Source organism: Anolis sagrei, chromosome 5 (assembly GCF_037176765.1).
Source record: "Anolis sagrei isolate rAnoSag1 chromosome 5, rAnoSag1.mat, whole genome shotgun sequence".
Classification (NCBI taxonomy): Eukaryota; Metazoa; Chordata; class Lepidosauria; order Squamata; family Dactyloidae; genus Anolis; species Anolis sagrei.
In genome coordinates, this window is record NC_090025.1 from 185,954,227 (window position 1) to 185,979,179 (window position 24,953).

Here is a 24,953-nt window from a genome sequence, read left to right on the forward strand (position 1 = left end):
CTCCCATGACCAACAGAAAATACTGGAAGGGATTGGTTGGCAGTGTCCTTTGGTTTTGGAGTTGTAGTTCACCTACATCCAGAGAGCACTGTGGACTCAAACAATGATGGATCTGGACCAAACTTGGCACAAATACTCAGTATGCCCAAATGTGAACACTGGTGGAGTTTGGGGGAAATAACCTTGACACTTGGGAGTTGTAGTTGCTGGGAGTTATAGTTTACCTACAATCACAGAGCATTTTACATATATTATAATTACATTTGTTAGAAACCAACACTTTCTCATTACTTTATTTTCCAGATCGCCAGATTGGGCCACAGCAACACGTGGCAGGGAACAGCTAGTCTATATAAATAAAAATATAATATTTGTTTCTGGGATTAACAGAACTCAAAAACCACTGGACGAATTGACACTAAATTTCGGCACAATACACCTATCAGGCCAACGAGGGACCATCACTCATAAAAACACTGGAAAACGCAGCAGAGGAGACTTAAAAAGTAAAAAAAAAATTACATTACAACGCATGCACAAAACCACATATATATATATAATATACATATACACAAACATATACATACAAAACACATATACACTGACTAGGCCACAGCAAAGCATGGCAGGGGACGGCTAGTATCTTTCATAAAAACCATACACACACACACACACACACATAGAATCATAGAGTTGGAAGAGACCTCATAGGCCATCCAGTCCAACCCCATTCTGCCAAGAAGCAGGAATATTGCATTCAAAGCACCCCCGACAGATGGCCATCCAGCCCCTGTTTAAAAGCTTCCAAAGAAGGAGCCTCCACCACACACCGGGGCAGAGAGTTCCACTCCTGAATGGCTTTCACAGTCAGGAAGTTCTTCCTCAAGTTCAGATGGAATCTCCTCTCTTGTAGTTTGAAGCCATTGTTCCGCGTCCTAGTCTCCAAGGAAGCAGAAAACAAGCTTGCTCCCTCCTCCCTGTGGCTTCCTCTCACATATTTATACATGGCTATCATGTCTCCTCTCAGCCTTCCCTTCTTCAGGCTAAACATGCCCAGCTCCTTAGGCCTCTCCTCATAGGGCTTGTTCTCCAGACCCTTGATCATTTTAGTCGCCCTCCTCTGGAGACATTCCAGCTTGTCAATATCTCTCTTGAACTGCTCTAGACCCGTGGTTCTCAACCTGGGGTCCCCAGATGTTTTTGGCCTACAACTCCCAGAAATCCCAGCCAGTTTACCAGCTGTTAGGATTTCTGGGAGTTGAAGGCCAAAAACATCTGGGGACCCCAGGTTGAGAACCACTGTGACTAGACCATGGCCATATATCCCGAAAAAACCCACAACAACCCATAATATAGTAGGAGTATTACATTACAGTGTTAAAACAAATAGTAAACAAATGCTGACTTGAAGAGCAATGCTTAGCAATCGACAATTCGGTGCTCTTCTAAACAACCTGGGGAGGGGGGGGGAGAATGGTAACCATGGCAACCTCTCACGACTAGGCTTGCAGACGAGGAGGTGATGCCGAGCTACGACGCATGCGCCTGTCTCTGGAAAGGCGCTCATTGCTACGCGCGCGTGCGCACAAACGGGGAGAGAGAGAGAGAGGGGGGGTTGTTAAGGCACTGCGCACGCGTGGTCAGTTGCAGAAACAAACCGTAGTGCGCATGCTCCGTCCAAAGCAGAGAAATAGAGACCTGCGGCAAAGGAAAAGGGGGGAGCGACTACGCATGCGCACGGGGAGTTGTCTCCCTGACAGGACAGGCCTCAGTTTGGTTTGTTTCCTTTTTCTATGGGAGGCGCGCCTCGCTCGTCACCTCAGCAGCCAACGGAAGGAGGAGGAGGAGGAGCGAGAGGAAGATGCCGGGGAAGCTGAAGGTCAAGATTGTGGCGGGGCGGAACCTGCCTGTCATGGACCGGGCCAGTGACCTGACGGACGCCTTCGTGGAGGTCTGAAGGGGAGGAGGAGGGAAGGAAAGGGGGTGGGCCTCACAGCAGGCCTGTCTGGCTGGGAAGGAGGGACACACAAATGCCCCAAGCCAGGCCTGGGCCAGCTTGGGCCCTCCAGGTGTTTTGGACTCCAACTCCCACAATTCCTAACAGCCGGTAGGCTGTTAGGAATTGTGGGAGTTGGAGTCCAAAACACCTGGAGGGCCCAAGCTGGCCCATGCCAGCTTCAGGTGGCTTGACGCGCCTTCCTCCTGGCACGTTTCTCTCTTTCACCCTCCACTCGTGCCTCCTCGAATTCTGCAGCACTGCTGGTCACAGCTGACCTCCAGCTGGAGCGCTCAAGGGCCAGGGCTTCCCAGTTCTCAGTGTCTATGCCAGAGATTTTAAGGTTTATTTATTTATTTATTTACTTTATTTCTATACCGCTTTTCTCAGCCCTTAGGCGACTCAAAGCGGTTTACAAAGTACAAATTATCACAAGACAGTATCATAGGCAATTAAAACACATTATACATAACAATCAATATCAATAAACAAAGGTTGGCTTTGAGGCCATCTTTAAATCTCTTTTCCTGTCCACCAGCGTTCCGTTTTCCGTTCTTAAGTTCAGAATAGAGCAACTAGTTTAGGAGATGGTGGGCAGGCGTCCGGACAATGTGGCCGGCCCAGCGGAGTTGATGGCGGAGGACCATCGCTTCAATGCTGGTGGTCTTTGCTTCTTCCAGCACGCTGACGTTTGTCTGCTTGTCTTCCCAAGAGATTTGCAGGATTTTCCGGAGACAGCGCTGATGGAGTCGTTCCAGGAGTTGCATGTGACGTCTGTAGACAGTCCACGTTTCACAGGCGTATAGCAGGGTTGGGAGGACAATAGCTTTATAGACAAGCACCTTGGTATCCCTACAGATGTCCCGGTCCTCAAACACTTTCTGCTTCATTTGGGAAAATGCTGCACTCACAGAGCTCAGGTGGTGTTGTATTTCGGTGTCGATGTTGACTTAGGTAGAGAGGTGGCTGCCAAGGTATCAGGATGGTCAACATTTTCTAATGTTACACCATTAAGCTGTATCTCTGGCATTGGGGAGGGGATGGCTGGTGACTGCTGGAACACCTGCCCACCAGTGTCAGGTTGTCCCTCCCCCCCCCTATGAAAGGATGGGAGGGGGATACTGGTTAGGCTGGAATGCACCACAAGCTGAACATGAACCAACAGTGTGATGCGGCAGCTCAAAAGGCCAATGCGATTCTGGGCTGCAGCAATAAGTTTCTGAAAATATAATACAAATATAGAATCAGAGTTGGAAGAGATCTCATCCAGTCCAACCCCCTGCTAAGAAGCAGGAAATTTGCATACAAAGCACCACCCCCCCCCCCCCAAGAGATGGCCATCCAGCCTCTGTTTAAAAGCTTCCAAAGAAGGAGCCCCGCCATTGTCACAGGCACGATTGGTGGGGACAAGAGACAGAGCCTTCTCGGTGATTACTCCCCGGCTATGGAACTACCTTCCTGGTGAGATTAGGTCAGCCCCCTCTCTCCTGTCCTTTAGAAGGATGGTAAAAACTTGGCTGTGGGACCAAGCTTTCGGGTCAGCGCAATGAAGCGGCAATAGGAAAGATGACCAGGCCAATGATTTGACGCAGATGACTAGGACGGTTTTAAATGGTGTATTTTAATATTTTGTTAATTTTTAAAAATGTTTATGTATTGTATGTGAATCTGTGTCCCGGCATTGAATGTTTGCCAGGTTTATGCTGTGCTCCATCCTGAGTCCTCTTCGGGGTGAGAAGGGTGGAATATAAATGTTATAAATAAATAAATAAGTAAATAAACATACAGGATGGGTGACACCAGGCATGGAAGTCTATATGAAAGGGATCTATGGACCATAGTGGACCACCAGCGGAGGCAATAGTGTGCTGCGGCAACTCAAAAAGCCAATGCGATTCTATTCTGTGTAGCAGTAAGATTCTAAAAATGTGATATAGAGATATAGGATGAGTGACACCAAGCTTGAAAGGCTATATGAAAGGAATCTAGGGATCATAGAGGGCCACCAGCTGAGGCAATAGTGTGATGCAGCAACACAAAAAGCCAATGCAATTCTGGGCTGCAGCAATAAGATTCTGAACATGCAATACAGAGATATAAGATGGGTGACAACAGGCTTGGAAGTCTATATGAAAGGGATCGAGGGATCGTTGAGGCAACAGTCTTGTGCGGCAGCTTAAAAAGCAAATGCAATTCCAGACTGCAGCAATAAGTTTCTGAAAATATAATACAGAGATATAGGATGGGTGACGCCAGGCTTGGAAGTCTATATGGAAGACATCTAGGGATCATTGAGGCAACAGTCTCGTGCGGCAGCTCAAAATGCCAATGCAATTTTGGGCTGCAGCAATAAGATTCTGAAATTGTAACATAGAGATATAAGATGGGTGACACTAGTCTTGAAAATCTATATGAAAGGGATCTAGGGATCATAGTGGACCATTAGCTGAGGCAAAAGTGTGATGTGGCAGCTAAAAAAGCCAATGCGATTCTGGGTTGCAGCAATAATATTCTGAAAATGTACTATAGACATATAGGATGGGTGACACCAGGCTTGAAAGTCTATATGAAAGGGATCTAGGGGTCATATCATTGAGGCAATAGTGTGATGTGGCAGCTCAAAAAGCCAATGCGATTCTATGCTGCAGCAATAAGTTTCTGAAAATATAATGCAGATATATAGAATGAGTGACATCAGACTTGGAAGTCTATATGAAAGGAATCTCGGGATCATAGTTGACCCCCAGCTGAGACAATAGTGTGATTCGGCAACTCAAAAAGCCAATGCAATTCTAGGCTCCAGTAATAAGATTTTGAAATCTTATTACTGCAGAGATATAGGATGAGTGACACCAGGCTTGGAAGTCTATATGAAAGGAATCTGGGGATCATAGTGGACCACCAGCTGAGACAATAGTGTGATTCGGCAACACAAAATCCAATGCGATTCTGGGCTGCAGCAATAAGATTCTGAAAATGTAATACACAGATATAGAAGGAGTCACACCAGGCTTGGAAGTCTAGATGAAAGGGATCGAGGGATCATAGTGGACCATCAGCTGTGGCAATAGTGTGATGCGGCAACTCAAAAAAGCCAATGCGATTCTGGGCTGCAGCAATACGATTTTGAAAATGTAATACAGAGATATAGGATGATTGGCACCAGGCTTGGAAGTCTATATGAAAGGGATCCAGGGATCATTGAGGCAACAGTCTCGTGCGGCAGCTTAAAAAGCCAATGCGATTCTAGGCTGCAGCAATAAGATTCTGAAATTGTAACACAGAGATATAAGATGGGTGACACCAGGCTTGAAAATTTATATGAAAGGGATCTAGGGATCATAGTGGACCATCAGCTGAGGCAATAGTGTGATGCTGCAGCTCAAAAAGCCAATGCAATTCTGGTCTGCAGCAATAAGTTTCTAAAAAATATAATACAGATACATAGGATGAGTGACACCAATCTTGGAAGTCTATATGAAAGGAATCTGGGGATCATTGTGGACCACCAGCTGAGGCAATAGTGTGATGTGGCAATTCAAAAAGCCAATGCAATACTCGGCTGCAGTAATTAAATTCTGAAAATATAATACAGATACATAGACCAAGCGTGATCCCTGGGGAAGGCAATGGCAAACCACTCCAGTATCCTTGCCAAGAAAACTAAATGGACCAGTACAACCAGAGATATGTCGGTATGCCATTGGAAGATGGGACTCCCAGGTCGGAAGATGGCCAAAATGCTACTGGGGAGGAGCAGAGGATAAGTTCAACTAGCCCCAGATGTGATGACGCAGCTAGCTCAAAGCCGAAAGGAAGGCTAGCGGCCGACGGTACTGGAGGTGAACGACGAATCCGATGCTCTAAAGATCAACACACCATAGGAACCTGGAATGTAAGATCTATGAGCCAGGGCAAATTGGATGTTGTTATTGGTGAGATGTCAAGACTAAAGATAGACATTCTGGGGGTCAGCGAACTGAAATGGACTGGAATGGGCCACTTCACATCAGATGACCACCAGATCTACTACTGCGGACAAGAGGAACATCGAAGAAATGGAGTAGCCTTCATAATTAATAAGAAATTCGCTAAAGCGGTGCTTGGATACAACCCAAAAAATGACAGAATGATCTCAATTCGAGTGCAAGGAAAGCCTTTCAACATTACAGTGATCCAAATATACGCCCCAACCACAGCTGCTGAAGAAGCAGAAGTAGATCAGTTCTATGAGGATCTGCAGGAACTACTGGATAATACACCAAAAAGAGACATTATTTTCATTACAGGAGACTGGAATGCCAAGGTGGGAAGTCAAATGACAACAGGGATCACAGGCAAGCATGGTCTGGGAGAACAAAATGAAGCGGGACGCAGGCTGATAGAATTTTGCCAGGAAAACTCGCTGTGTATAACGAATACTCTCTTCCAACAACCTAAAAGGCGGCTTTACACATGGACCTCACCAGATGGTCAACACCGAAATCAGATTGACTACATCCTTTGCAGCCAAAGGTGGCGGACATCCATCCAGTCGGTGAAAACAAGACCTGGGGCTGACTGTAGCTCAGATCACGAACTTCTTATTGCCCAATTTAGAATAAAACTAAAGAGATCAGGGAAAATACACAGACCAGTTAGATATGATCTCACTAACATTCCTAGCGAATATACAGTGGAAGTGAAGAACAGATTTGAAGGACTAGATTTAGTAAACAGAGTCCCAGAAGAACTATGGACAGAAGTCCGAGACATTGTTCAGGAGGCGGCAACAAAGTACGTTCCAAAGAAAAAGAAAACCAAGAAGGCAAAATGGTTGTCTGCTGAGACACTGGAAGTAGCCCAAGAAAGGAGGAAAGCAAAAGGAAACAGGGATAAGGGGAGATATGCCCAGTTAAATGCGCAATTCCAGAGGTTCGCCAGAAGAGATAAGGAACTATTTTTAAATAAGCAATGCATGGAAGTGGAAGAAGACAACAGAATAGGAAGGACAAGAGACCTCTTCCAGAAAATTAGAAACATTGGAGGTAAATTTCAGGCAAAAATTGGTATGATAAGAAACAAAGATGGCAGGGACCTAACAGAAGCTGAAGAGATCAAGAGAAGGTGGCGAGACTATACAGAAGATCTGTATAGGAAGGATAATAATATTGAGGATAGTTTTGACGGTGTGGTGAATGAATTAGAACCAGACATCCTGAGGAGTGAGGTTGAATGGGCCTTAAGAAGCATTGCTAACAACAAGGCAGCAGGAGACGACGGGATCCCAGCTGAACTGTTTAAAATCTTAAAAGATGATGCTGTCAAGGTGATGCATGCCATTTGCCAGCAAATATGGAAAACACAAGAATGGCCATCAGACTGGAAAAAATCAACTTATATCCCCATACCAAAAAAGGGAAATGCGAAAGACTGCTCAAACTTCCGTACAGTGGCCCTTATTTCTCATGCCAGTAAGGTAATGCTCAAGATCCTGCAAGGAAGACTCCAGCAATACATGGAGCGAGAGTTGCCAGATGTTCAAGCTGGGTTTAGAAAAGGCAGAGGAACGAGAGACCAAATTGCCAATATCCGCTGGATAATGGAGAAAGGCAGGGAGTTTCAGAAAAACATCTACTTCTGCTTCATTGACTATTCTAAAGCCTTTGACTGTGTGGATCATAATAAATTGTGGCAAGTTCTTAGTGGGATGGGCATCCCAAGCCACCTTGTCTCTCTCCTGAGGAATCTGTACAAGGACCAAGTCGCAACAGTAAGGACTGACCACGGAACAACAGACTGGTTCAAGATTGGGAAAGGCGTACGGCAAGGCTGCATACTCTCACCCAACCTTTTTAACTTGTATGCAGAACACATCATGCGATGTGCGGGACTGGATGAATGCAAAGCTGGGGTGAAAATTGCTGGAAGAAACATTAACAACCTCAGATATGCAGATGACACCACTCTGATGGCCGAAAGCGAGGAGGAGCTGAGGAGCCTTCTAATCAAGGTGAAAGAAGAAAGCGCAAAAGCCGGGTTGCAGCTAAACGTCAAAAAAACCAAGATTATGGCAACAAGAATGATTGACAACTGGAAAATAGAGGGAGAAACCGTGGAGGCCGTGACAGACTTTGTATTTCTAGGTGCAAAGATTACTGCAGATGCAGACTGTGGCCAGGAAATCAGAAGACGCTTACTTCTTGGGAGGAGAGCAATGTCCAATCTCGATAAAATAATAAAGAGTAGAGACATCAGACTGGCAACAAAGATCCGCCTAGTCAAAGCCATGGTATTCCCTGTAGTAACCTACGGATGTGAGAGCTGGACCTTAGGGAAGGCTGAGCGAAGGAAGATCGATGCTTTTGAGCTGTGGTGTTGGAGGAAAGTTCTGAGAGTGCCTTGGACTGCGAGAAGATCCAACCAGTCCATCCTCCAGGAAATAAAGCCCGACTGCTCACTGGAGGGAAAGATACTAGAGACAAAGTTGAAGTACTTTGGCCACATCATGAGGAGACAGGAAAGCCTAGAGAAGACAATCATGCTGGGGAAAGTGGAAGGCAAAAGGAAAAGGGGCCGACCAAGGGCAAGATGGATGGATGGCATCCTTGAAGTGACTGGACTGACCTTGAGGGAGCTGGGGGTGGTAACGGCCGACAGGGAGCTCTGGCGTGGGCTGGTCCATGAGGTCACGAAGAGTCGGAGACGACTGAACGAATGAACAACAACATAGGATGAGTAACAAAATGCTCGGAAGTCTATATGAAAGGAATCTGGGGATCATAGGGGACCACCAGCTGAAGGAATAGTGTGATGTGGCAACTCAGAAAGCCAAAAATGGTCCACAACGATTGCATTGTCTGTAGCTTTAAACAGTTCTTCCTCAGTGCATGAGGCAGGGCATGGTGGACAAGCATACAGATGCTGAGTTGTTTGTTCTGCTTCACAAGGTGGAGGATTCTTCTAGAAAATTTGTTTAAGAGAACCTGGAGTAATTCTGGAATTAGACATTATCCAATCCCCAGGTAGTTCGTGCTGTACAGCCCAGGCATGCCGCAGTGTCCTCCAGAATCTTCCTTGGCTTTTTATTTTATACTAACTTGGGGACCCGGCACTGCCCGGGTTATTTGAGAATGTGGGTAATGGCGGTTCTGTATGCCAAGTTTGGTCTTTATTGGTCATTGGATGACGGTTGCATTGTTTTCAGGAAGTGAGTGAAGGTACTTGAAGTCCCATCATCCATGGTCTACTCTCCTCCAAACTGCAGCAGGATATAGAGTGGGTCATGGGGGCTCTGTGCGCCAAGTTTGGTCTTTAACAGTCATTGGATGAGGGTGGCAGTGGTTTCTGTAAGTGAGTGAAGGTACTGGAAGTCCCATCATCCATGGTCCATCCCCCTTAGAACTGCATCGGGATGTAGAGTGGACCATGAGTGTGCCAAGTTTGGGCCTAGTCTGTGATTTCTAGGGGCTACGATGTTCTGTGGGAAGTGAATTGTGTGAAGGTACTGCAAATCCCATCATTCGTGGCCCATCCTTCCCTAACCGCACCAGGTTTAAAGTGGGCCATTGGGCCTCTGTGTGCCAAGTTTGGTCCTTATCTGTCGTTGGTGTGGGCCAGTGCTCTAAGGAAGTGAGTTAAACTACTACAAGTCCCGTCATTCATGGTCCATCCTTGCTCAAACTGCACCAGAATGTCGAGTGGGTCTTGGGAGGGGGGGGTGTGTGTCTGTGTGCCAGGTTTAGTCTTGTTCTGTCATTGTTGGGGGCCACAAGGTATTTTGGACCAACATTCCTGACAGCTTCAGGCCCCTTTCCTATTCCCTTTGCTACCTCAGAATGTTGTGGTTGGCCAATCAGAGACCACATGCTAATTGTACCTCGGAATGTTGAGGTTGGCCAATCAGAGACCATATGCAGATTGTACCACAGTGGCAGCCAATCAGAATCTTAGAATGTTGTGGCTGGCCAATCAGAGACCTTATGCAAATTGTACCACAGTGGCAGCCAATCAGAACACTGCCACATACACCTCCTGTCCTCCCTCCGCATATAAACACTGACTTTTATTATATACATAGATAGATAGAAGATTTCTGTCCATTGGAGGAGTAATAAAGAATATTTAGTAGATAACTAGATATAGGAAGTATTGTGGAACTTCAGCTCATCTAGATATTACAGGTTTACAAACACTATATGGCTTGATATGTGCAATGTGAATTTTTCACTCCCCCAACCTTATAATTTGAAACAGCTACCAGTATAAAGTGGAGGCATCATAATTGTTCCCTCTTGTATTACTTGACAGGGACATGAGAATGTGCATCAGAGCATGTGCATCAGGGAACACTGCTCACTAGTGATAGAGCTATCCTGCTTCCTTGTTCTAGATGTACTCATGTACACAGTATTTGGAAAATGTTCAAAATCTTTGAGCTAACAAGAGAGCAAACAATCCATTTAATTATTCCTGCTCTTGCTTGTGATTTACCACCGATGTGCTAGCAGAACACTTACTTTGGGTGAAGCATAATGAGACTGTATTTCTAATTGCCAAATGTTTTGTGTCAGTGCCTTTAAATTGGCTAGAGGAGGGTGGAGGATGTGGGAGGTCAAAGCATCAAGTAAATGCTTGTTGCAGTTGATAAGATGAAGTAGAATGCAAGAAACACAGAATAACTTAAAAAGTTTTCCTGTTAGTTAACACATATCATTTAACAACCACAACAATAATACAGCAATACTCCATTGAAGTGAATATGACAGTGGCATATAAACCATAAGAATATGTGTGTGAATTCATTTCTGTTTTTGTTACTGAAATAAATAATAATTTGTGAATACATTTGTTAACACTTTATAATATAATGCAGAATAAAACCTTGTTTCAGTCTGTAATCCATTTTTGTATATATTTTCAGGTGAAGTTTGGAAATACGACATTTAAGACAGATGTGTACCACAAATCTCTCAATCCTCAGTGGAATTCTGAATGGTTTAAGTTTGAGGTAAATGGATCAATAATTGATTAGATAACACAGACAAGCAAATTATTGAGGCAGCTATAGTTTTATGATAACACTGTTTATACATTTGCCAGAATTACATCATTGCACATTTTATTAAATAATGTTTGGGGGAAAATAGCAGGTTAAGTAGATAGGATGGGAGCAGATCTAGTTTGTTGGCTCTTTTTTCTTTTCTTTTTTTGAGTGGTTTGGGTTTTTTAATTTTGTTCTTTGTTTTTTGAGGGGACAGTTTGGACTTCAAGATGCAACAGCAGAATCTTGGTGCAGGAGCCAAGATTGGGTTACACCCTTGTGCTGGCAGGGTTGCTGAATCTGGAGAGAGCAGGTTGAGTGCCTTCTGTCAGCTCCAGCTCCCCATGCGGTGACATGAGAGAAGCCAACCACAAGGATGATAAAACATCAAACATCTGGGCGTCCCCTGGGCAACGTCTTTGCAGATGGCCCATTCTGTCACACCAGAAGCGACTTGGAGTTTCAAAGCTCAAACTAACCACAGTTTTTGTTCATGTAAAATCTTTCTTATGAAATTAGGAAGCACCATATTTCTTTGATTTTGTTTTTTCAGGTGGATGATGAAGATCTACAAGACGAACCTCTACAAATCACTGTTCTTGATCATGATACTTATAGTGCTAATGATGCCATTGGAAAAGTTTACATTGATATTGATCCTCTCCTCTATAGTGAAGCAGCAACAGTTATCTCTGGCTGGTTTCCAATTTATGATACAATACATGGTAAGTTTATTTTTTAGTTCTCTGACAAGTTATCTAACATTTTTACTGTCTATTAAAGCATGTGACCAAGTCATATACAGTACCAGTATACTATAGGAATATTGTTCTGGATCCCAATTAGTGCAGCTAATTGCTTAATAGAACTATCTTTGAAGAGCTTCTCACCACCCAAGAGTTCTATGTGTACTCGCAGATTGCATTACAGACCATATGTAACTATTGATAAAATTCAACCACTTGCTTGATGGTTTTACATTAGTATAGTGGCCTAACAGAATTCCAATCTCTCTCTCTCTCTCTCTCTCTCTCTCTCTATATATATATATGCATGCCAATGAGGCATAAGTTATGGATTTCTTTCCATATTATATATGAATATACTGTATAATTCTGAAGTAGAAACAAACTTGTTTCTTAGGGGAAGTTCTGTTGTAGTGTAATTTTTGTTAAGAATTCTTGCAGTAGGACATTTTCAGCAACATCTCAGAAGTCTAGTGAATGTTGTAAAGCAAGGGTCCTCAAACTAAGGCCTGGAGGCAGGATACGGCCCTCCAAGGTCATTTACCTGGCCCTCGCTCAGAGTCAACCTAAGTCTGAAATGAATTGAAAGCAAACAGTAACAACAACAACAATCCTATCTCATCAGCCAAAAGCAGGACCACACTTCCCATTGAAATACTAATATGTTTATATTTGTTAAAAGTGTTCTTCATTTTGATTATTGTATTGTTTTTAAGTGTTTTTTCCACTACAAATAAGATATGTGCAGTGTGCATAGCAATTCATTCATGTTTTTTCAAATTATAATCCGGCCCTCCAACAGTTTGAGGGACTGTGACCTGGCCCTCTGTTTAAAAAGTTTGTGGACCCCTGTTGTAAAGGAAACTTCCAGAGAAATAAAATATTTCTGTGGGAAGCACTTTCTTTGTATTCTTAAAATTGTATTTCTTCGCATGCTACACTTCAGGATGACCTGTACACTCTGTTTCATGGGACATGGGGTCACCAAGGGTGTTCTCCCACCATCAGCTTCTAGATGGAGTAATTGACTCTGTCTCACATTTCATGGGGATGGAGTTCAAAGTCTGATGAGGGAAAGTTATGGAATAGTTGGTTTCACATGACAACGGGCTTTATACTGTCTTAGTAGTCAGAACATGCTTGTTGATGACAGTGGTTGGTTGTTCTTGCCATACTCGCCAACATCTTTACCAATTCATGTTGAAGTTGCAGTAGTCTTAAATGCTGGTGTCTGCCCCTCCCTCAATAAATACATTATTTGCCAACATTTTAACTCGCTAGTTTCAGACATGACTCATCAATTTTTTTGGGTGTTGATAAGCCTTTTCCAAGCTGGTGCCTTTGATAGCTGATAATCCTTTACCATTGGCTATCTTGCCAGTTGCAAACATCTGTCAATCACTGGGTTTGGGAATGCTGAAGTATGTATGTAGATTTTAATTCACAATTATATCTGAAAAATAGAAGAGTGATAAGTATTGAACACAAAAGGAATGTTTTCTTTCTCAGTTTAGTTTTTCTAATATCCAAAGCTATTAGCATTTTATTTTCAGTACGACTTTTATTATTTCATAGTTCATTACATTGTAGTTTTATATGGCATTGTAGATTGTTTTCTTTTCAAACGTTATGCATAGTCTCAATTAGAAAAATATTCTCGATGCGTTTTAGCACATTTGACACAATATCCATTGGTTACAGATAAGTTGGAATACCCTGAAAGAGCATCTGTACTTCACCTGTTCTGTATTGTTAATATTTTTGTTTTATGTTGTTGCATTCTATGTGAACCACCTCAGGAAGCTTTGGATACAAAAGTCCGTATTCTTCCAGTCAATAAAGTCTATTTATTTAGTTCAAACTGATTCATAACCTTTTGCATGTTTTTCATATACAGGTATACGTGGCGAAATCAATGTGGTGGTGAAAGTTGACCTCTTCAATGACTTGAACCGTTTTAGGCAATCATCATGTGGAGTTAAATTTTTCTGCAGTAAGTCTGTAAATATTTCACAGAATATTTTTGGGTATGAGAAATAGTCCAGAAGAAGCTCTAACAGGAGATAGATGGTGTAAAAGTAAAGTAAATAAAATAAAATAGAATAATAGTTTTTAAAGATTTATATCAGTGGGGCATTGGTGAATACAGAAATCAGTTTTCTCCTCCCTCTATCCCACTTTTTCTAACAGACACACATATTGCAGGTTATGGTAAAGTAAAGGTAAAGGTTCCCCCTGACATTAAGTCTAGTCATGTCTGACTCGGAGGGCTGGTGCTCATCTCCATTTCTAAGTCAAAGAGCTGGCTTGGTCTGTAGACACCTCCAAGGTCATGTGGCCAGCATGACTGCATGGAGTGCCCTTACCTTCTTGCAGAAGCGATACCTATTGATCTACTCACACTTTCATGTTTTCAAACTTCTAGCTTGGCAGAAACTGGGGGTAACAGTGGGAGCTCATGCTACTCCCTGGATTTGAACCACTAACCTTTCAGTCAGCAAGTTCAGCAGCTCAGCGGTTTAACCTGCTGCACCACCAGGGAGCTGCTTGCAGGTCATACCCACAGTGAAAATGAATGTTTCTTTATTTTCAAACAAGCACAACTGGAAGTCATCAGGTTGGAAATGGCTGATAATTGTGATAATCAGTTGGATCACTGAAAAACAAAGTATTATACACACAGGAGTCTATGAACATAATTTAGATGCTTCAGCCAATGGACTTACTTCCCTTCATTTTGAAAGAACTACATTGGCTGCCGTTTTGATTTTGAGGCCAGTTCAAAATACTGATATTTGTCTTTAGAGTCCTAGGGGTTTTGTAATACAAATATCAAGTAGTAACCTCTTCTGTACCATACTTCCACCATGCATAATTAGGCAAGATGGACATCAAGTTCAGTAAGAGAACTTTACTGAACATATTGCCATATTAATGGAATTTCCCTTTCCATAGAGGTTCTTTTTTTAGCCATTCGCCCAGGCTTTAAATATGATGCATTTTTCTCTGAGTCTCATAGGTGGTATCTTTCAGAACTGCTGTGTTTTAATGAAGGGTAGTGCATTTGAGTGAACAGATGTATTTCACCTGTGCTTATTTTTAACAGCTACATCTATTCCAAAGTGCTACAAAGCTGTTATCATTCATGGCTTTGTGGAAGAACTAGTGGTTAATGAAGATCCAGAATATCAGTGGATAGACCGAATCCGTACACCAAGGGCGTCAAATGAGGCCAGGCAGAGGCTTATTTCATTAATGTCAGGTATTTGTAATACCGGTTACTGCTTTGAAAACATGTTGGTCTGAAAGTGAGTCTGTTGTTGTAAAATCGTAGCATTTTTGTGTACTTCATCTGGGATTTGATTGCTAGACTCAGTTAATCTGTTTTAAGCTACTTCATGTTATAGCTATTGTTACCTGAAAACATTAAAATATATTAGACTTAGACAACTCATGACAGTGAATTGACCCAGATTGGGATTTGGATTTTAACTGGTGTGTTTAATCAACTTATTGTCGAAGACTTTCATAGCTGGAATCACTGGGGTGTTGTAGGTTTTTTCAGGCCATATGACCATGTTCTAGAGGCATTCACTCCTGACGTTTCGTCTACATCTATGGCAAGCATCCTCAGAGGTAATGAGGTCTGTTGGAACTAGGAAAGTGGGTTTATATATCTGTGGGATGACCAGGGTGGGACAAAGGACTCTTGCCTGCTGGAGCTAGGTGTGAATGTTCAAACTGACCACCTTGATTAACATTTGATGGCCTGGCAGTGCCTGGGGCAATCTTTTGTTTAATCAACTGTTTTTAATGAACTGTTTTAATGTTTTTAATATATTCGTTGAATGTTTTATGATGATGATGATGATGATGATGATATTGTATGGTGTTTGTTGTGAGGCCGCCCTGAGTCCCCCCTCGCAGGTGAGAAGGGTGGGATACAAATATAGGAAATAACAATAAATAATAAATAAATTAAGGAAAATAATCAGTATTATGCTATGCGTGAGGGAAACAGATGCAATGTAATCTATAAGGTCCGAGGAATGGAATTTCCATAGAGAGCTAACAACATGCTGACAGAAAAGCCATATTAATAGTAACTAGTAAGCATTTCACCTGTTAACATATAACTTAATCTAACAATAATTTACAAACAGTTGCAATGATTGCAACTTGGTGGAGTTATTTCTGGTCTGTTCTGAAACTGTACCTCATGTTATGAAGCAGCCACGTATCTTCTTGTCAGGTTGGAGCTTCAAAGGTCACTTCGGATTGTTGAGCTACATAAAACTACCTCACAGAGCAATAAATTGTTACACTGAATGTGTGAAGAACTTACGTTAACTGTTAAGTATATATATTTTTAACAACTGAAATCTCATTCAACCCATGGATCTCTATAATGAATCATAGTGTCCTATATTATTACTTCTGGCACTTAGCAAAAATCTGCTAACTTTAAGACTGTCTAAAGAGAAGCTTACTTCTGGCTTCTCAAAAAATGTGTTAATATTGCCTGTTGGAGAGCTACAATTCAGACCTGAACAAAATCACTCAGAAGACCCACTAACAGATGATCCATGCTACATAACTACACCTAAAATATAAGAATGAAATCATATTTTTGTACCTGCGTGCTCTTTTAGACATGAAAGGCCTCTTGAAATCCAGGAAATAAGATGACTCTTTTTAAAAAGCCTCTTCTGAGCTTAATATAAGCAAAGGGAGTGCCACCACCAAACGCAGCATTGCCCAAACACAAATCAAGGAACATGAAAGGCACTGCAGACTAATTCAACCAGAGAAGTCAGCCATAGCACAGCACCTAATGAACCAATCTGGACGCAGCATCTTATTTGAGAACACAGAAATGCTGGACCACTTTAACAACTACCATGTCAGACTACACAGAGAAGTCACTGAAATCCACAAGCATGTGGGCAATTCCAACAAAAAGGAGAAAACCATGAAAACGAACAAAATCTGGCTATTAGTATTAAAAAAAACTTTAAAATCAGGACAGTGAGTCAAGAACAACACTCAAAAACTGGGGAATTCCAGACAAGAATCAGTCGGAGCCAGCTAACACCTCCCAACAAAGGATCCCCCAGGCAGCAACCAGTTATCCTTTGAAGCTACAAGGCCATTAAATGCTAATCAGAGTGGCCAATTACAACATTCACACTTTCCTCAAGTAGAAAAGAGTTCTTTTTCCCACCCTGGACTTGCGACAGATACATAAACTCCACTTGCCTATTTTCCAACAGACCTCACAACCTCTGAGGATGCCTGCCATAGATGTGGGTGAAACGTCAGGAGAGAATGCTTCTGGAACATAGCCATGCAACCCAGAACACTCACAGCAACCCAAAAATATGAATTTACGTCAGTGGTTCCCAATCTTTTTTTTTGACCAGGGACCACTCTCCAACTTTATTACCAAAAGGGTTGCGAATCGGTTTTTGGTCAACTTTAGATTCAGTTTGATTATTGCGTTGTATAGACTACATCAGCTCTAGTTTTTGATATAGAACATATGCCATCCAGTGGTCACCATCTGCTCACAGAAAACCATATTTAATAAGCCTGGGCACTATAAGAGGGTTTCATGAGATCAGTCACTCTCATTGCAGTGGTGTAGGCTGTAAACCATATTTTAGTTTTTGGTCCATGGACCGCAGGTTGGAAACCATTGATTTACACCCTACATGAAAGGTATCTTTTGATCCAGAAAAAACTTTTTAAAAATTTACCGTATTCAAGGCATGACGGAGGGAGTGCATCCCTCTAAGCCCTGGCAATTGTCTTTGTTTGATTAAACCAAACACATGATAGCAGCAGAGTCAATATTATTTTCTTTTCAGTGTCTTAAAAATGGCATCCTAATGCTTTAAATAAAAAAGTCACCTGAAAAGAATGCCTTAGCAGCATATTTAAACAGATGAAGGCTTGATCATGGGATTATTTTCTTTTGCAGGTGAATTGCAAAGGAAGATTGGCTTGAAGATACTAGAAATGAGAGGGAATGCTGTTGTTGGCTACTTGCAGTGTTTTGATCTGGAGGGAGAATCTGGACTAGTAGTACGAGCCATAGGAACAGCCTGTACCTTGGATAAATTAAGTAACACACCAGCATTCTTACCCACATGTAATTCCCCATCCAAAGAAATGAAGGAGTAAGTATGAGTTGAATCTTCACTGGAAAGAGTTTTGTGTGTTCTTGGTTTATACTCATAGAGTTGTACATAATTCCATTTGTCCCTTTTGATTTTAAACATACATGCACTTCCTTTCTGGTCGATAATGTGGTTTGAACTGAGAAATTTGAAATCCCTCCCTTAAATGAACTCCTTGGACTGCATGTTGCAAAAATAGACCTTGGCTTGTCTGTTCTGTAAAGCTGGGTACAACTGTATGGACACAACATGCTGATGACAGGGTTTCTGTGTTCTACATTGCAAGTCAAGTCTCTTGCTTTTGATTGGAGTGTTAACAGCATTTTTAAAATATTTCAGGTTGGGTTTTTTTTGCACCATCACCTCTTGTCACAGGACTTCTGTCTTTAGTATTTCTAATCTGAATGTAGCAGCTGTATATTTAATCAAGAGGGAAAATAGTGTTAAAATTAGTGTTGTAACATGAATGCTATATTATTTAATGCTGTAGCTAAGGATGTATGAGATAAGTTAATGCTCTCAAAGTCTTACAGCTGCCTAGTCCTTTCCTCTCATTTAGAACAAGCTGAGTTTTGTTACTCTTTGATTAGAACTAGTCAGTTCTCAGTTTAGTATTGGTTCACAGAGTTCAACATTTTGCAAGATCAAGTGAAATAAAAATAGTAGAGCACTTAACTGGAAGCAACTAATTGTGGAAGGTTACATGACCAGTGGAAATCAAACACTTAACAGCAGTGTTTAGCCTTTTCCACACTTAGCCCTAAAAGGTAGGGGACATGTTTTTCCTGTGATATTGTATATGGGGTTATCTTAGGCCATACCAGCTGCTTTCTTGAATGTTTCAGGGATTCCTGTTACCAATGCATGCAAATATTAAAATAGACACCTCCAGTAATAGCATATTACCTTAATATATATTGTATCTTGTTTTGATTTTTGATTCACAGATATACTTCACTGGATTCTTGCTATTAGAAATATTTGTTCTCCTGCAATTGCTCACATGAACATACCTTTTGTTGTTTTCTTACTAATATGAAGTTATGACATTTTGCCACCTTTTGCAGGAAGCTCATCAACTCGTCCAGTTGCGTATTGATTTTGGCACAGAGATCTTTGCTTGAGTTAGGCCAGGCTTCCCTGTTAAGTTGAATTAGAAGACTTGGCCTGATGGTTACTAACTATATCAGGAAAATAAAACTGAACCACAAACCAAGATCTTTACTCTGAAGTCAGTGGGGAAGAGTGAATGTTCCTTTTTTTAATAATACGATAAACTCTGGAAGAATTATCTGAGTTGGACCTGTTTTGAATATTAGTCAAATTGGTAAATGCCTTGACTATAATTTGAAATTAGTGTTGTTTAATGTCCAACATTGAGACTTATCTTCATTGTTGGAATAGGCAATCAAAGCAAACATCTCTATAAATGTGTATGTGTTCACAGATGGTTTTAACCATTTTTATTTATTTAGGTGTTCAACCTATCACCAGCCTAATCTACAAATACTGATTTTCCTGAATAGTTGGTTCATGTTTGTCCCAGTAGTTTTCCCCATGTGCTCCCTTAAGTACCTTCTGATAGGGGCATATTGTTTGGGAAAGAGATGTAAATTTTGTTCACTTGCACAAAGATTGGGATTAAAACAGGATATTTTAAAAAGCAGCTCCCCCCCCCCCTACTGTTTCTTGCCTTCTTCAAATTAAAGTGTAAATGAGAGCTTGGAAAAAGATGTGTGTGCTTCTGCTTCATCAGAAAACAAGGGGCGCATTCTTGGTGACTGAACTTGTGGATGCCTATGCTTCCTCTTAAGAGCCACCTTTTCAAAAGAAAATAATCAATTTGTCTCCAATGGCACCAATGTTTCTGCGTTTTGCTGACTCTATTTATAATCTTCCTCTGATCAAACTAGACCTTGCAGTTTATTGTACACACCCACGAATAGCCTACTAATAGTCTTCCTACCTTTATTAGCATTTCATCTTGAAATAACTGGAAACATTTTGCTCTGGTATAATCTTGCATGCTAAGATTTTTGTGTTATTTAAAACAAAGTCAAGCCAGTCAAACTAACCACCTTGAACCAGGTTGCACTTCAGACTACCAGGAGCGTATTAATAATTTCTTTCTTAGCTCTGCTGTTGCCACAAATTGCAGTTCTAACAAGTTAATACTTAGCTGGTTTTTTTAAAGATTACATCTTTCCTCTTTAGAGCAGGGGTGTAAAACCTAAATAAATTGGAGGGCCAATTTTTGCAATGAGTAGATCCCCAGGAGCTGCATTTGTTTGTTTGTTTTTTTAAATGTAGTTTTTTTAAAAAAACTAGTCAATTACATTATGATTTGCTGAAGATCAAATTTCTCCAAACTCTCCTTCCTGGTGTCTCACACTCACTTGTTGCAAGTTTTTAAGTGCCTGATGTTTATTTCAGATAGGAGAAAAATCTATTATTGTCTTACATGTGATGGCATTCTGCTTCATCATCCTAATTTAAAGAAAATTAACTTTGTTCATCTAAAGTATGAGGTAATTTAAATGGCAAGCTTGAGCCATTTGAGCAGTGGGATTGATCTTTTTTTGTGAGCAACCATGCCAGTCTGATGTTTGTGGCATTTTAATCCTGAACATTGACTGATGGAGGTAGTTTGGAGGGACTCTAAAAGGCCTAATAAGGGCTCCTATGTTCCTTATGTTTGACACCCCTGGTTTAGAGCCTGCTCTTTTAAAAAATTCACCCTCCAATAGCTAGAACCACCCTGAAATAATTTTAAATGTAACTTTGCAATCTTTTGTATGTATTTTTTTCTTTCCTTCCACTTTGGCTGCAAATTCTCTCAGGTCTCCGCTGGTTCATCCACCAAGCCATGGATGTCGTTCGACTCACAACAGTCCAGTTCACACTGCTACTGGCTCACGGCTTACTCAGAACTTCTCTGTGTCTGTTCCCACTCTCATCTACACTGGTACGCGACCGCTCAGGCTCAGAAGCTGGGGAGAGACAGGCCACAGGCCCAGTGACCGAGGCAGGCAGGCAGGCAGTGTAGGCAGGTACCATAAAGCGTTCCACAGTGGGAGTCTCTCTTACAAAAATAAGTACCCTAGCATTCATCTGATAAAACTGAGACCATACAAAACTGGATGATGCATGGTTTTAGGGTCTGCCTTTGTTTGCTTTGTTTGTGTGAATTTTCCTTTTCCAGTGATGAGATTTGCATCTTAGGTTTTTCACTTGTTATAATGGGGGAGGGAAGGAACAGATCTCTTGATTGGGCTTCAGGCTTAATCACAATTCTTTCATGTTGCGTGGAAGATATCTTCAACAAGACAAACAGGTAAGACAGTACTAAATGCTGCACAAGTTGTTGGTTCATTGGTATTGGTATGGTTTTCCTCTCTGTCCTGTTTTTAGCTGTGGCACGTTGCAGATGCTAACGGATAAGGAAACAGCTTTTCCCCCCTTGGGAATGTGTGTGTGCGTGCGCGTGAGATATAAGTGTTTATGTCTGCGTGTATATGAACACACAGATATATAGTTTGCAACCTTCACTCTGTTTTTGTGCTTTTGTTTTTGAGGATTTGGTTCGAAAAGCATATTGCCTTCCTGACCCAAGCCATGGTTGTGATGGGGTTTACTTTCTTTGCCTGTTTTTCTTAGGTTGGATGCTTTATGCCTTAGCTGTGGTTTTACTTTTGGTTTTGCTAACAAATGATTTCCATCTACCTGCACAATGCTGAGCTGGTAAAAAAAATCTTTTGCACCTTTTGGCCTCATAACTCAGTGTCACACCAGAGGACATCAGTTGGCCCTTCCCTGTCCCTTCCCCACATCCTGGTGTTGGGATCATGCTGCTGTCAGCCCGGTCCTTTGGCATAGGATCACTGAATATGTTTCCACCTTCTTCTGGCAGGATTCCTTTCAATGAAGAACCCAATCCCAATCCTCATTCATCAGGACCCTCCACCCCTCTGAAAAACCAAATCTATTCCTTTTCACCTTCCAAGTCCTACAGTCGACAGTCCTCTTCTTCTGACACAGATTTGAGTTTGACACCCAAAACTGGTAAGGCGCTTCCACCCGCATTATTTTAAGTTGTTCATTTGCTTTGTTTGATTTGCGTTGTACCTATTTTAGCTTTTTATTCACTCCCTTCCTCTGTTTCCCCCCATGTAAGTTATCCTAATAAGCTGGAAGTAGGGTTATATCAAGTGCCTGTGGATTTCCTATTAAATTGTATAGTGCATTGACGTCTTCTCCAGATTGACACATAGTACTTCATAATACAGTAAGAGGACCACAAAGATTCTTTTAATTTCCTCCACATCATATTGCAAATTATGGAGATAGAAAATCGCCATAATATGTTGGGGAGATAGTTTAATGTGTATAACACCGTGCAAATTCATAAGGCTACCTTTCTAATTACAAAATGTTGATCTTGGCCTACATATCTTTCTATTTATTCTTACGTTTGCAAACTCTAAAGTTAAAAATATGGCTGGCTGGCTTCCTGCTGAGCTGATTCCAAGCTATGCATAATTAACATTTATACTTCTTGCTTTCAAATTGCTATTCCGTTCCCACTAGAAGTCTCTCTTCTTAATTTTGACCATATCTTTCATTTTTATTTTTTTATAAATACCATTTTACATTTTGATTTTGTTCTAAAGTGTATCTGCATGCTGTACTGGAAACTCAAAGGCTTTCATCCTTTAATGTTGGTATTTTACCCTGTTCCTCAGTTCAGTGATTCTCAAACTGTGAGCAAGATTCCCTTCATAGTCAAGGGGAATCTGGAGAACGGATGCAAAGTTAGATGTAGAGATGGGACCTTAAAACAAGGGATGCTTTTATCAATCTCTAGGCAAGATCTGGGTGGATTAAATGCCCCTTGCAAAGATCCCTTTCTATTTCACTATGAATTTGAGGATAAATGTCTCAATTTTCCAGTGGTACTTGGAAGAAGGGAATCCAAAATCTGCTGGGGTTTAGTTCCTGGGATGAGTAATCACACAGTGTTTAGAAAACTGTAGGAAAGTTTGTTCTTTTCTAGACAGCAGTACAGGACTGCTATTCCAACCTACAGGTCCTTGCCAATGGTGTTGAGTATGACTGAAATAATTCATACTTCACGTCAGCAATGGTAGCATGTGGCAAATGTATAATTCAGTATTGGGACCTCTGTAGGCTTGTCTGGTTGGTGTTGGTGGGGCAAACCGTAGAAGGCAAAGTTTGGAAAAGGGCCAAATTCAAAACATTTGAGAAACACTGTCCTTACTATATCGCTGTTCCCAGTCAGTTTTCATGTAATGTATGTCTGCTGTTTTTACCTTTAAAATAATTTTTGCAAAGTGATGTTTGATTTTCCTTTTAAAAAAGCAACAATTGAGTTTAGAAAATACAGTGTATGGTGCTGTACAATCTAAGCTATGTTCCAGCAATATTTTGACCTGTTTGTCTACCTTGCTGTGTTTGTATTTTTTAAATTGTTTATCTAGTGCAGTTGCTAATACGTTAGGATGCATTTCTCAGTTTTCTTTCAATTTCACATAAGTGTTGCTTCCTTAAAAAACAATATTTAATATTTGCATTAATTTTTGCCAGAAAAAAATGCTTGCTGTTTATGCCTATTCATCTTGTTTGGTAATATGAAAGCTATTTAAACATGCAGCATTATTGCAGATAAAATATATTTTATTGCCTGTTGAATTTCATGAATTGATAGATTACATTCCATTCAAAATGGGAAAGTTTCTGTCTAATATAAGGAACAAGTATCTAAATCAGTAGATTTTGATACTTTCCCAGTTTACTTGTCCGAACGTGTTTCCCCCTACGAACCATCAAAGACTTTAAGATCATCTGGGGAGGCCCTGCTCTCGGTCCCACTGCCATCACAGTCGTGTTTGGTGGAAATGAGAGACAGGGCCCTCTCTGTGGTAGCCCCTTGGCTGTGGAACTCCCTCCCTAAGGAGGTTAGATCTGACCCCTCCAACTTGACGTTCCTTAAGAAACTTAAATCCTGGTTATAGGAGCAAGCATTTGCAGATTAGATTGATTGGCAATGATGAGATTTTATTGGACTGCAATTTGGATGGATTTGGATGATGTTTTAACCTGGTGAACTGTTTTAATGTATATTGATATTTATTTTTTAGGCATTGGATTGTATTTTATGATGTGTTTTACTGTTTCGGCATCAAATTGTTATCTGTTGGTAGCCATCCTGAGTCCCTCCTTGGAGGTTGAGAAAGGACAGGATATAAATGTTCCAAACAAATAAATAAATAATTCCCAACCTTTTTTTGATCAGGAACCACTCTCCACCATTAGTACCAAAAGGGTTACAAATCAGTTTTTGGTTAACTTTAGATTTGATTTCGTTATTTGGGGTGCTCATTTAGAAAATTGCATTCGATAGACCACATCAGCTCTAGTTTCTGATAGAGAACATATGGCATCCAGTAGTCGCCATCTGCTCACCCACAGAAAACCATATCTAATAAACCTTGGCACTATAAGAGGGTTTCACGAGACCAGTCGCTCTTGTTGCAATGGTGTCGTAATGGTGAGGCCGTGGACCACATTTTAGCTCTTGCAGACCACTGGTGGTCCACAGACCACAGGTTGGGAACCATTAATCTAAATTATATAGCTATACCTGTGAATACACTCTTGAATCTCATTGAACTTAAGAGGACTGACAGATGGTAATAGCATAAGTTTCCAGATCTTAGGTAGTCTCCAAAACTTCCTGGTGGAAATGGAATATGTTTTTGTCCTTTGGTGAGCTGGGGCCCATATTTTATTTGCTCCCTCCACGTGTATCATACCTGAATATTACTCTGACTCATTTGTAAAGTTCTGTGATCCTTTTCATAGACTGGAAGGAAGGAAGAACAGGAAAAGCTCCCTTTTACCTGCTTGCAGCTTGTTGGATTCATTCTTCCCTGAGCTCAAGATACATCTTACTTGAAGAGCACTTCCGAGCATCTTACTTCCTGATA

General features: G+C 41.3%; 1 protein-coding gene across 25 annotated transcripts in view; it reads left to right on the forward strand.

Annotated features, from left to right (window-relative positions):
• The first annotated feature begins 1,657 nt into the window (after positions 1-1,657).
• C2CD5 (C2 calcium dependent domain containing 5) overlaps positions 1,658-24,953 on the forward strand; it is an 89,725-nt gene continuing 66,429 nt past the window's right edge. For 7 of the 25 annotated variants that reach the window (XM_060776546.2, XM_060776548.2, XM_060776545.2 and 4 more), the window contains exons 1-7: positions 1,659-1,951; positions 10,899-10,985; positions 11,572-11,743; positions 13,662-13,757; positions 14,871-15,026; positions 17,748-17,946; positions 21,857-22,008. In XM_060776546.2, coding sequence (XP_060632529.2) covers positions 1,862-1,951; positions 10,899-10,985; positions 11,572-11,743; positions 13,662-13,757; positions 14,871-15,026; positions 17,748-17,946; positions 21,857-22,008 — 952 coding nt within the window. In that variant the 5' untranslated portion in view covers positions 1,659-1,861. Of the gene's footprint in view, positions 1,952-10,898; positions 10,986-11,571; positions 11,744-13,661; positions 13,758-14,870; positions 15,027-17,747; positions 17,947-20,786; positions 20,912-21,856; positions 22,009-24,953 lie in introns of all 25 variants that reach the window. The other 18 variants (XM_060776556.2, XM_060776554.2, XM_060776555.2 and 15 more) reach the window with 8 other exon arrangements.